Source organism: Sinohyriopsis cumingii, chromosome 6, assembly GCF_028554795.1.
Source record: "Sinohyriopsis cumingii isolate HCF-2022 chromosome 6, ASM2855479v2, whole genome shotgun sequence".
NCBI classification, from domain to species: domain Eukaryota; kingdom Metazoa; phylum Mollusca; class Bivalvia; order Unionida; family Unionidae; genus Sinohyriopsis; species Sinohyriopsis cumingii.
Window position 1 is genome coordinate 85,062,346 of NC_142966.1, and position 12,538 is coordinate 85,074,883.

The 12,538-nt window shown below is 34.0% G+C and overlaps 1 protein-coding gene across 1 annotated transcript in view; it reads left to right on the forward strand.

The window, feature by feature from the left end:
* LOC149797359 (scavenger receptor cysteine-rich domain superfamily protein-like) overlaps positions 1 to 12,538 on the forward strand; it is a 203,561-nt gene that overhangs the window by 174,671 nt on the left and 16,352 nt on the right. The window contains exons 17-18 of the mRNA XM_089962112.1: positions 4,883 to 5,027; positions 11,544 to 11,701. Of these exons, the coding sequence (XP_089818238.1) occupies positions 4,883 to 5,027; positions 11,544 to 11,701 (303 nt within the window). The remainder of the gene's footprint in view (positions 1 to 4,882; positions 5,028 to 11,543; positions 11,702 to 12,538) is intronic.

Here is a 12,538-nt window from a genome sequence, read left to right on the forward strand (position 1 = left end):
CTCTTGCAGTAATGCGGTATCGCATCTTTGCTGTTCAAGCTGCTCCCAGACCGTTTGCAGAGCCGCTCTCTTTCGAGGACTATTAGAAACGAACGCCTGTCAAAGCTTCCTATTCGTCCCGTCGCATATCCGCTTATTGTGAATGTGTCAGTTCATCAGTGTGGGTATTGCAGTCAATTATCTACTTAATTTTTTTCAGTCTAGGCAGACCCTCCAGATTATTGAGATGGAGGTTAGCTGTCCCTTAAATCGAAACAAAGGCAACCCAGTAGACAAGAACATTTTTTAAACATATCTAGTTTTATGCTGCTTTTGGAGTGGAAAGGGCATCGGGAGGGGGGATAAAGCACTTTCTAAAAACTATAGCTGAGTGCGAATTGGTGGTTTGAACAAGTGTAGATGGCCCGGATAAGGATACGGGCGCCACCTATATGTGGTCCGATTACTTTCCCTTCAGTTTCATTAGAATCAGAATTCCCCTCTGACAAAAATCTGTTTGGAAATCAAAACTGGTTTTATGCCTATTTGCAAATATCTGTGAATCTTTTGATGTGTGTATCTATCTTTAGTGTACCTTTTCATTCAATTAGTTAGGGTCTATATTGACAATTGTTTTAATAGCGTAACATTTTTGAAAGATATTTACACAAGTGGTTAGCACCTTTTAAGTTGGATGGTCACTAAAGAATGCTTTACTTGATGTTGTTAGTTATTTAAGCGCTTGTTACAGCATCACACAAAAGGTAGAATAAGATGTGCGCATAATTAAATGCATGCACAATAATTATATGTGCATGGATTTTTAGAAAAGTTTATCACAAAGTTTTGGATTTTTAATTTATTGTATTATTTTATCGGTGACAACGTTGTGTATAGCTAGCTATATAACGCGATATATATATATATACTGCCTTTCTAAGAAAATAAATAAATAAATCCACAAGTAAAAAAAGTTTTGAAATGGATGTTTTTGGCGCTATAACTTGCCATGTAGTAGTCAAATTTTATAACTTTGTCCGTGAAATGTGACTGACATGTTCGAATATTTATTGCATTTGAATGTGCATCGCTTTAGAGTATTCTATTTCTTTTTATATCTCATTAAATTTTAGTTTTCACCCATTCTCTAATAATGTTTTCTTTAACACCATCTGCTCTCTTTAAAATATTTTATATTTTAATCTAATAATTATTTGGTTTAGTGCTAAAATATGAATTAAACTGTTGCACGTTTTTTTTCATAGAGTTGTTAATATCATTAATGTAACCACAATATTACTTTACATTAGCGGAGATAAGTTTCCTCAGGGGCAAAAAGCAGCGGAGAAAATAAAAACAAATGTTATTTTGATTGATATAATATACAGTATGAACAATATGATCGCCTTATGTGATTTTAGCATTCACAAACTGCAGCAAATGTAGTTGTTCTCTAGTATATGCTATCCACAATAATATACTTTGTGTGTTCTTCATTCACCCTTAAAGCCGATGTTCGCGTCTTCTATCTTAGCGCCCATACTGCTTTTAAGTGTCGCATTCCACCAGATTACTTTACTGATTGCAACATACTTACGATGCCGAACTTAGTTTGAAGATTAGTCATATGTTTCCTTTGGCATGCACGTTTTAGTTTTTTGTCTGTGTACTACGCGAACTTGTATTTGCTAAATTAAATTAACCAGTCACATTGATTTACAATAGACGATAAATTACATAACCCCAACTGGAATAATGTCGCGATGCCTTTTGTTAGTGCAGCAGCTCGCGAACTAGAACCCTTACTGGGCCACTGTTTACAACTGAATAGGGATCCCGGCAGCCAGGATGAAAGCATAGGCTATACATTTTACCTAATATATAAGCCTCTCTATAATATGTCAAATTTCGTCTAGTTTTCAATAATCTGACTGTCCCTACTTGTGGAATGCGTGAGTCGCATAAAATACATCCTTCAGAATTGGGCAAATGTATTAGTTTTGAATTTCAGTATTAATCGTACGTATAGAAAATAAATAAGTATTCCAATCGTCAGGCATAAACTCCATTTTCGTTGTTTGTTTTAGCTATCTTGATCCCAATGTGGACCTAAAAAGCCCTCTTTTACTTCAGGCGGATGTATCTTCCGCTCCTTTGGTCTGACTCCACGCACCAAATCGCAGTCCTCTTCTTCATTGTGTTTGCCTCTAGAAGTTGATTCATTTTGTGCAGCTTCACTCGTTGCTCTTCCGCCCCAAGAAGGAATGGAATGGAGTAGTTTCTGATAGGTCCATATAGTACGAATGCATAATCCGTACCCCAAAAGTCCTCTGACAAAGGGATAGCAAGACCATTTTGTCCAGTAAACGTCGTGCGATGTATTTGATTGCATTTTTTAAGTTGATTATCTTCTTTCTGTTACCCATGGTTTCCCTCGGTCCCTTGGTCTTGAACGTTTTTAGGTTGACTGTTTTTCCTGATTTAGACAGGAATTCGTGTCCCGATTCCCCGTTTTCTTTCTCATCCTCTTCTTCCTCTTGTTCCTCTTTTTCTTTTCAGGTCTCTACGCCTATTATCTTTCCTGTAAGTCTCTCCATCGCCTACATGTTGCTCCTCGCTCTTCCATGCGCTTCTGCTTTTCACTTTGCCTATGCATACTCCACGTTAAATGGCATGTAAATTAGTAGTTTCAAGACCTTTTTCTATATTCAATAGCGTTGTTTGCATCAGCTTCTACAGTAATGATTTTAGATCGAGTTCCAAGAGTTTGTTATCCTGATATTCCGTGCAACGAGGTGAATAACTATCGTACACCTCTGATGCGAATAATAATAATAATAATAATAATAATAAAATGATAATTGTAAATAACTATACCCATACTACTTATTGAATGATTGGATCATTTTGTTCCTTTTAACCAAAGATTTTTGTTCCTTTAAAACAAAGCTATATATTTAATGTCCATCTCGCATTATTGAACAGGAAAAAACAGACAAGTACTTAAACTCTTATGATATACATAAAGTAGAAACCAATATATATTTCTCTCCACTCCACAATTTCAGTTGTGAGCTACATATTATATGTACCTGTGTTATACTTGCATCAGGTGGTTAATAAGGTGTTATGCTTCACCTCTCAGTCACTGTTTCATTTAGCCTATGTTTAGCCGCGAATCAGATAACGACAATATGCTTTCTCTAAGAAATTCTATATCAGAATTAAGGAAAGTCGTAAACCGTCTTTTGTAGTATAGCCTCGACCTTTAATACAGATGTTTAAAAAACAAGGCAATGCGTCATATTCACATTTGAGAATTGTATAACAGCAGTATATATTTCTAATCATACTGTATCAATGTATGTTCACTACGTGAAATTAGGTTTCACTTCCGTACATATATCTCGTACTGTGTTATATTCAATACCATGACTTTGACATGTCTGTGGTAATACGTTAATCTTCTTTACTTAGCATCAGCCATGTCTGTAGCTAATTGTGAGCTCCGAAGATAAAACAATGTTGGTCTAATGGTAATAGAACAGAACAGATTAGCCTGTGGAAATGAACTTAAGATGCACATTCATCCCCATGTCTAACTGGTGCCAAATGAAAATGGTGCCTCTTTTACATCCCGTAAGGCCACCACGGTGGCCACCTTGAAAATATTGTTACATCTATCCCTTATGAGAACACTGTCATATTGAAATGGTGATTTCACAATATAGAAGACTTCTTATGATGTCTCCTTAAAAAAAGTGTCAGTCCGAGTGCGCAAGTTGCTGCCACGGCGGCCATATGGAAAATGTCATGGAAAATTTCATCATTGGTTCTTCTAAGCGGATGGCTATAATGATATGAAGTTTTAATTAAGTACTTCTTATCATGTATAGTTGAAACTAACTAAAATAGTGCTCATATGACATACAATATGGCCTTCATGGCGGCCATCTCAAAAATCTTGTTTCCTCTACATCCAACATTTAAAATACAAACAACTCTTCTTTCTTGCAAGATATACATATTCCCATATTATAATGCTGATTCAACCTCCAAAACTGCCTGTCTTGACCACCGTCTCAGCACCTGCTTACGTCTCCTGAACGGATAGTGGTGCTGACATTGGGTAAGTCTAAATGTAATGTAGCAATGTGTAAATGGTTACAAATTTAAATGATGCCCTTATAACCGCCGGCTAGAAAACCTTGCTAACACTACTCATTATACGCGAATGGTGACATTGTCTTGGGGTTGTTCGTTGAAACAAATGTTCATATGTAATTGGCTCTGAATGATGCAGTGCACGTCTAATCACTTTAGTTATATCCACTCATGTGTTGAGGAGTTTGAAGCCATACATAAATTACCTTGGGGTCAGAATTGCTTGCATTTACGTCTTTTTAGTACTTCTTTCATGTTAGTATGTTCAATGTCAAAGTCATGATAATTATTATTTTACTGCACTTACGTGTATGTTATATACAATATACATTGAACATGTAAACACATTTTACAGATAAATGTGGTATATTGGAATTTGTAAAGGAATATCAGATATAGTTGCAATAATCAGAAGTTTAAAAGAATAAAAGGACAAAATAGTTTGTCGTGGATTATAATAATTTCTTTTCGGCTAGAAGAGCACATGGGATTTATTTTCACAATTGTATACTCCTTAGAATTCAGAATGTATTCGCATATAAAAATGACAAAGAGTTACAGATAAAAACTACTTGCCATATATATGGTACAATTCTAAACACTTAAGAGAAACTGAATACATGTCTTTGCCCCGAGGAGACCTTCCTAAGTAAGTTACACATTATTTAAATCTCTGGAAAATTGCTGTTCTACATTTTCGAGTATTCCCTTTCAATATACTTAACGAACATTTTATCAGGTAGAGACAAGATTCGCCTGGCCTACGGACCAGGCCCGTGGAAGGGAAAGTTGGAAGTTTTTTATAACAACCAGTGGGGTGGAGTCTGTATGACATCATGGACCCAAAGGAATACGGATGTTGTCTGCCGAATGATGATGTACCAGTAAGTCAGAATTTAAATATATTTTGCATCCAACATCAAATATAAGAAATTTTTCAGAAAAAATGTCGTGGTCGTATATCCGTTAAACCTTAATTGTGTTGAATATTTGGTTAACCTACCTTCCAATACTCCTTTTTATTGTGTGTGTTTCAAATTGACAAATCAGGGAATAAACTTTAAAGCGATTAACTTTTATACAAAATGAGTTTTGCATGATATTGGCTTCAATATTGACTCATAATTCAATCCCTGTTCAAGAAATTGAAACGCGTTGTCTTTGACACGCTGTAATTTTCTAGCATTTGTATAAATGTTAGGTTAAAGGTCGTTATTTCATAATCTGTCTTCAAGAAATATGAGCCAATTTTTTTTTTCCGTTAACGTAATCGTCACTTCCAATCGTGTTGGTGTCAGTTTAATTTTTTTTCAATGTGATTTCATATCCCTCGCTCACCAATAACACTATATTTTGTGTTTGCTAAACGTGTTTCCTTTATCCACCATGTAATTTATGTTCTTTAATATAAATCCATAAGACTGTAGTTACTCAAATACTGACAGTTTTTAGATTTCGTGTGTACTCATATTAAGTTTTGAGTTCAAATCTTTAGTTAACTTTCAGCATCCATTTTGAATCCAGCGTTGAAGCATTTATTACATGAAAATGCATGCTCACATTTTCGTTCTTGCTTCATTCTGTTAAATAGTTTTTTCTTTCATCCTAATTTTAAAGTCAAAGTCGCTGATGCAAATTTCATTAAATCCAAACATCTAAAATTGTTGTCCCTGTATTTCTCATAGTTCACTTTTACAGGTAGTTAAAAGCAAACGATCATAAGAATAAGAGAAGATAAGAATTCTTTATTTCAGACTACAAAGTCCATACCTCTAAAATAAAATATAAATTTAAAACATTGTATGCATAAAAGAACATATATATCATACCAACAAGTATACAGATATATCTACAACTATTAACTGCACCACGCATTGTTAAGAATGAAATTAAATGACACAATTAAATAGTAATTTGTTCCATCTACTAAAATTAAGAGAATTTATATGAATGTTATAGTTCCAAAGAGATTTCAGTATACAGTTCTTACTGTTAGATATTCTTGTCATCATTGATAATACATGCTTTCTCATTATTTCATCAAAACTGAATACATTATAATTTACAAACATGTTGGAGGCACTGTTCCACCTAGGAAGACCTAATAGAAAACGAAGACTATTATTATAACCAATAACTAGTTTTCTTTTCATACATTCACTAAAGTTTGTCCACAGAGGAGCACAATACATGGTGCAGCAATAAGATCTGAATAATCTAATTTTGATATTCAATGAACAATTCTTGAAGCATGTTTGTTCGAGTACACAAAAATCGGTAATGTCTCATCATATATTCATTATCCGACCGATTGGAGAGATATGACCCAAATACGTCAAACTGTTGACATAGGTAAGAGCATTGCCGTTAAGATATACAGGGGGAGGAGATGGCAATTTGAAAGAAGTTGGCTGAAAGACCATGCATACTGAATTTTTTGTATTATAGATTATATCATTCTCAAATGCGTATTGTTCACATATCTTTAATAATTTCCTTAAACCTGTTATAGAAGGACTTATCAATGACACATCATCAGCAAAACTAAAATTGTTTACAAACAACACATTTGGTGGCAGACGTAACCCCACGTAACACTGACCGAGATTACGATTTAACTCGTGTATATATATATATATATATATATATATATATATATATATATATATATATATATATATATATATATATATATATATATATATATATATATATATATATATATATATTAAATAGCAAAGGGGACAGAATACCCCCCTGCCTCACCCCATTGGTTACATGGAAAGTGCTGGATATTATACTTCCCAATCGCACACAATACATTCCCACACCAGTTATCTAAAGTATGAACTATGTAGTCAGGTATTTTAATGTCAATCAGCTTTTTAAAGAGTGTCCAGTGATTGACCCTATCAAATGCCTTGCTAGCGTCTAAAAAGCATGCGAACACTGGGCTGCCCTGTTCTACATAATAGCTGACAGTTTCCTTAAAAGCATATTTGCATAAATCTGATGAATGCTGCTTTTAAAAACCAAATGGTTATCGGAGATTGTGACTTCACATCTTTGCAGCATGATGCATTCAAATATTTTTGAAATAATAGTCGTAAGAGCTATAGGTATGTAGTTATTTTTGTCCGCCAGGTTACCAGTTTTGCTTTTTAGTAGCGGTATAATGGTAAATTGTGTGAAATCATCTGGTACAAAGTTATGCACAAACATACAATTAAATAGAATCATCAAAAGCACATTAAGTCTGGTATCTGAGAATTTAAAATGTTCCGCATATAAAAAATATGATAATGGACATTTACCATCTTTGTGCCTTGTTATTCCACTTTGGATCTCAGATAATGTGATTACCTGAATACGAGCAGAAGGTGTATTTAATGCTGAAAGCACTTGCTTCTTATTCGATTCATTTTTAACACTATTAAGTAAGTCTTCAAAATGATTCTTCCACATCATGTTGCATATATTATTCTGACCATGGTTCCCATCAATGTAAATTGGTAGTTTATTGGAAGTTGTCGTAGCGTTTTGTTTTGCTTTCAGAATTCACGTTGGTCGACATTTTCAAATGTTTGTGCTAGCGAGCCTGCTCTGTTTTACTTCCTCCTTCTCACCTAATCTGAGAGCATAACCAGTCCGTCGCTCTTTTATGGTCTAGTTACCATATCCTACTTACGAATTGTGATCGGTCGAGTAGCTCTAGCCGTATCAAGTGAGGTGTTATAAGAAAACACCTACTGGTCAATCTCAAAATGTACTTAATAGTAGGCTATCTAGTCTACGGTGATGATTTAAGAGTTACATGCGGTCAAGTAGCTGATCCGCCTCACCTGTCAATCACAGTTCACGTGGTTTCCCCAGCCTAACAGCCACTCAGATCACGATAAGATGTATTCTCAACAAGCGAGTAAGATACAGCCTGCACTTATAGGAAAGGTGGCTTCCACATTTAACCTGCTAGTCAAAATATATACCCTCCATCAATATGTCATCTTTTTTGTTTTTAAATTTGTTCATATTGGAAGTAAAATATTTTTCACAGTTGTAAGGATCTACACTTACTATGCTGTGCCAATTAAGAAGGAAATGGGCAACCCCTTCCCAATTGTAGTAAGCCTTCTGCCTTTAAGTACTTCGTTAAAGTACTTTTTTTCCATTACTTCTCATACATTTATTTTCATATTATAACTTACACAATTTAAACGCTTTTTAGACGGTTGTGCGTAATAAACTTTACTTACAGAGCTGTAATGTATTTTATCTAAATATTTTTATGGCTGGCTGTCACTTTAATTGTTTTAGCTTTTTGTTGTGCTTTATTTATTTTGTTTATTTTCATTTAATAATTTGCTACTATTGCTATGAATTGTCTGTCAATTTTTTATATTCTCTTGTGTTAATTGGATGTGCGGCATTCGGAAATATGATATAAACTACACGAGATGAGAATTTTAACTTGTCCGTATCAATATTTTCTACTCTAAAATTCCTTGGCAAAACAAAATCATCAACATATGCTCACACGAATCATCTTTTAAGCAGCATGATGTTGTTTTGTCTATTTGTTTGATGTTTCCTCCATCTCACTGTATGATTTCTTATTTCAATAACACACATGCCTGGCATGCTATTCATTTTTAACTTTATATGTCCTTCCCATATAAAAATAGCAGGAACCACGATTATTATACAAGATATTTGTCTGCAGTTGCGTATCTGGTTTATCTTAACTTTAATGTAAACGTTGTACCATTTTATATTTCATTATTGAATTCTTTGTAGTCAAGTTATTGTTGCAGTTTGCGTTTACTTGTTCATACTCTAAGTGTATTTTTGTTTTACTGCAATCATTCATTCATATATATATATAGTCCTCAATAAAGATGCGTATTCGCGAGATTAAGAATTAAGAAAAACTTAACCAGAAATACCATGCAATGAAAACAGTTAAAGTGATCAAGATGCGTATGCTGCTGTCAAGTGCAGTATATAAAGGCAAAGAAAAATTTAGTAAGAAAAAGTAATTCTGATTTTTATATGTATGCCAATAGACGTACTAACAAAAGCCTGATCCCGGGGTCTTGATCTTTGCCAACTGAAGTAGTAAGAAAGAGTGACTGAGAAAAACAATATTAATCAAAAGTGATCCAGTCTTACACATTTATGTCATTTTTGCAATAAGGAAACTTTTATAGTAGTGCGAAAAATTTATACAGTTTTTCCTTTTTATTTTATACAGCCGCTATAAGGTGACTATATAAGTTTATAATGATGTCAGTCCGTCGTTATCAGTTACGAATTTGCACGAAAACTCTCAAGTTCTCAACCAACTAAAACTTGTGGATGGTTTGCGCATGCAATAAGTAAGAATCTAATTAATTTTTTCGTCACAGGGTCAAAGATTAAGGTCATTGCTATGAAAGGAAGGAAATGGCATTTATACCAAACTTTCGTGAATGCCTTGCATGTGGGGTATGAATAAGCTTATTTGATTTTGGGGGCTAAAGGGCAACAGGTCATTACTTATGTGAACTAAAGAATAAACATAGCTTCATCACAATAAGTCGAATTACTTGCCTTCTCTTGTTACAAATTTTCTAGTTGGCTTTCATTAGCAGTGAGAAAAACGTCTTTCAAATTTGTGGAAAAGGGTTAAAAGCTAAGGTCACCGCTAATGAAAATAGAAAACTCTTTTATAAACAAAGATATCTGTTTTCAATAAGTTGCTTGGCCAAGCTTTGTGGATGCCCTGCACCGAGGGTAAGAAGGAAAAACTATATATTTGGGTGTCAAGAATCAACGGTTAATGTCATTATAGAAAAAACAATGGCTTCTGCACCAAGATTTAATTTATGGCGATATCCTATCACTTAAGCTTGTGTGTGACTTATATGTTGATAAGATAGAAGAATATTGATTTGGGGTCAAAAGGTCAAAGATCAAGGTCACATTGATTGAAAGAAAAAATAGTTTTTGAGAAGGACTAGGTCACCTAACTTGGTCAATGTTTGCCTTGTGCTTATGGTATGGAAGGTGTCTTTTGATTCTGTGGTCAAAACGTCAAAATTAAAAGATCACTGACCAGGTTTTGTAAAGGGCGTGCAATGTTTAGGGTAATAAAGACATCGATAGATTCTGGAGTCGAAAGGTATAAAGACAAGGTCAAGGTAAATCTGATAAACAAATAATGGCTTCTTTACATGAACTTTGCTTCAAGAGGTGTGGTTATCACAAGATTTTGTCGATGCGCCAGTATACATTGAAAACTTCGGACAACTATATTAAGATATTTTTCGTGCAAAATATTAAATGGTGGAATAAATGATTTGGATAGATTACGTTCTTATAACTGAATTAAAGATGAAAAATATTTTAGATGCATATCATCATGCATATTGGAGCATTAAGATAACTATACTAAAGCAAATAATTTACCGCTAAGCGCAATTGCAGAAATATCCAAACATATTTGTTATGAAGACTGAATATGCCAAGTATGTTAAATTGAAAATGAAAGTGAATTTTATTGTATAATTATTTGTCCAATCTTTGGTGACCTAAGAAAACAGGGTTATACTTTCATCTGTGCATAAAATCCAAATATATATTTTTTCACTCAAACATACGTAACAGTGATTTATGTCCGGTTATGTCATATTTAAAAATTCTTTATTACGGGATCCATATTAATAAAACTTTAAAAGCAAACGGAAACATGTAAAATATTTCAAGGTAGAATTAATACTAGTATATTTACATATAGTGATAGACCATATTTCTCAGATTTGTATGCTTGCTAATGTCTTTTTAATGGCACTTTATATTAGGCAAAACACATTGAATTTACATTTAGTTATCGTTCTCGCATGTTGTCAATTTTAGGCATGCTGACCTCTAATTTGAGGTACCGCATGTTAATGTTGTATCTATGATGAACTAATGGTCTGCATTAGCAATAAAGATGATGATGATGATGATGATGATGATGATGATGATGATGATGATTAGTGTAACAAACAATGGATATCTTCTATTTTTATTTACGGCTTCTCTTTTATTTTTGATCGGTGTTAGTGAATTTTAGTTTTAGTATGTGGAATCGGGTTTTGGGAAGATTTCTCAAACCGAGAGATTAACCAGTTAGGTGCAGGTGGCAATCGTAATGAACCCCTTTCATCAGACTTGTTAGAAGCATGGGTTAGTTCATAGTGTGGCCCCTGAAAATCTTTTTTAATATCATGAATTTTATGGATATTCTCAAATGTAAGTGTTTAATAATTCAAAATAACACTAATTCTGTAGATGATATGTTTTGCAGTACTAGGATCTTCATGCTTTAATTAGCATTCATACTTAGATGTAAACACAATAATTTATTCTGTATATAGCTCAACAAGACCATCTTACTACGTCTTCAATGGCACAAGTACAACGATACTACTTGGAGATATTCAGTGTCGTGGTAATGAAACAGACATCGGACTATGTAAGGCTTATCTGGATAAAGCCAACTGTACTGATGAGGTTGTGGGAATCGATTGTTCGGGTAGGTTTCATCTGAAGAATAGAGCATTGGACATATATCCTGAGACACTTATACGCCTATATGGACAAACGTGTATTTTATGAAATGAGATGCCAGAGCTTTTACGTAAATATATATGTACGTATCATTCCAGGATTAGATCAGATATATGGTGATTCAACAGTACCTGTCTTATTCTGTTTTTCCAGTTTCTGACGATAAACCTTTTTGTCGTTACGTTTGTCATTTGATGAATCTTCTTGGACTGTTTACATTCGTAATATTTAACTATTCGGTGGAGATATGTCTGGATAATTGAATTAAGATTACTGTCTAGCAATACGACATTACAGACCATTAAGCGGTTGAAATACTTTCAGATATTTGTAAACTATCGTAACAATGAAAGTATGTATGTATTTCCTCATTATTAGGCACACTTGCTTCCATTTGTGAAGAGGTAGGGGGATAAAGAAAGGAAGGGATTGATTTGGTTTTCTTATGTCACAGCAACTCATGTATATTTAGTGCTGAGGCAATTACAGCAAAGTGCGGTGTCCAATGACACAACACAGTACCCGACTCAGAAAGACTGTAGAATTAGAACTTCGTTCTCATGTTTGCATACTAATAATTGCAGCTCCCGTCAGAATTAATCGCTTCGTACGAGGTCCAGGAAGGCACACTGGGCTTATTTTATATCTGATCCATCGGGAGAGAGAGACATACATATATTAGCTTGGCAAGATGAAAAGAGCTAGGGCCATATAAATCCCAGAATGTTTCTTTATAATAATTTTATGTTCAAGATTTACATCATTCATAGTGCTAAGCTTTTAATACAATATATAAAGTATT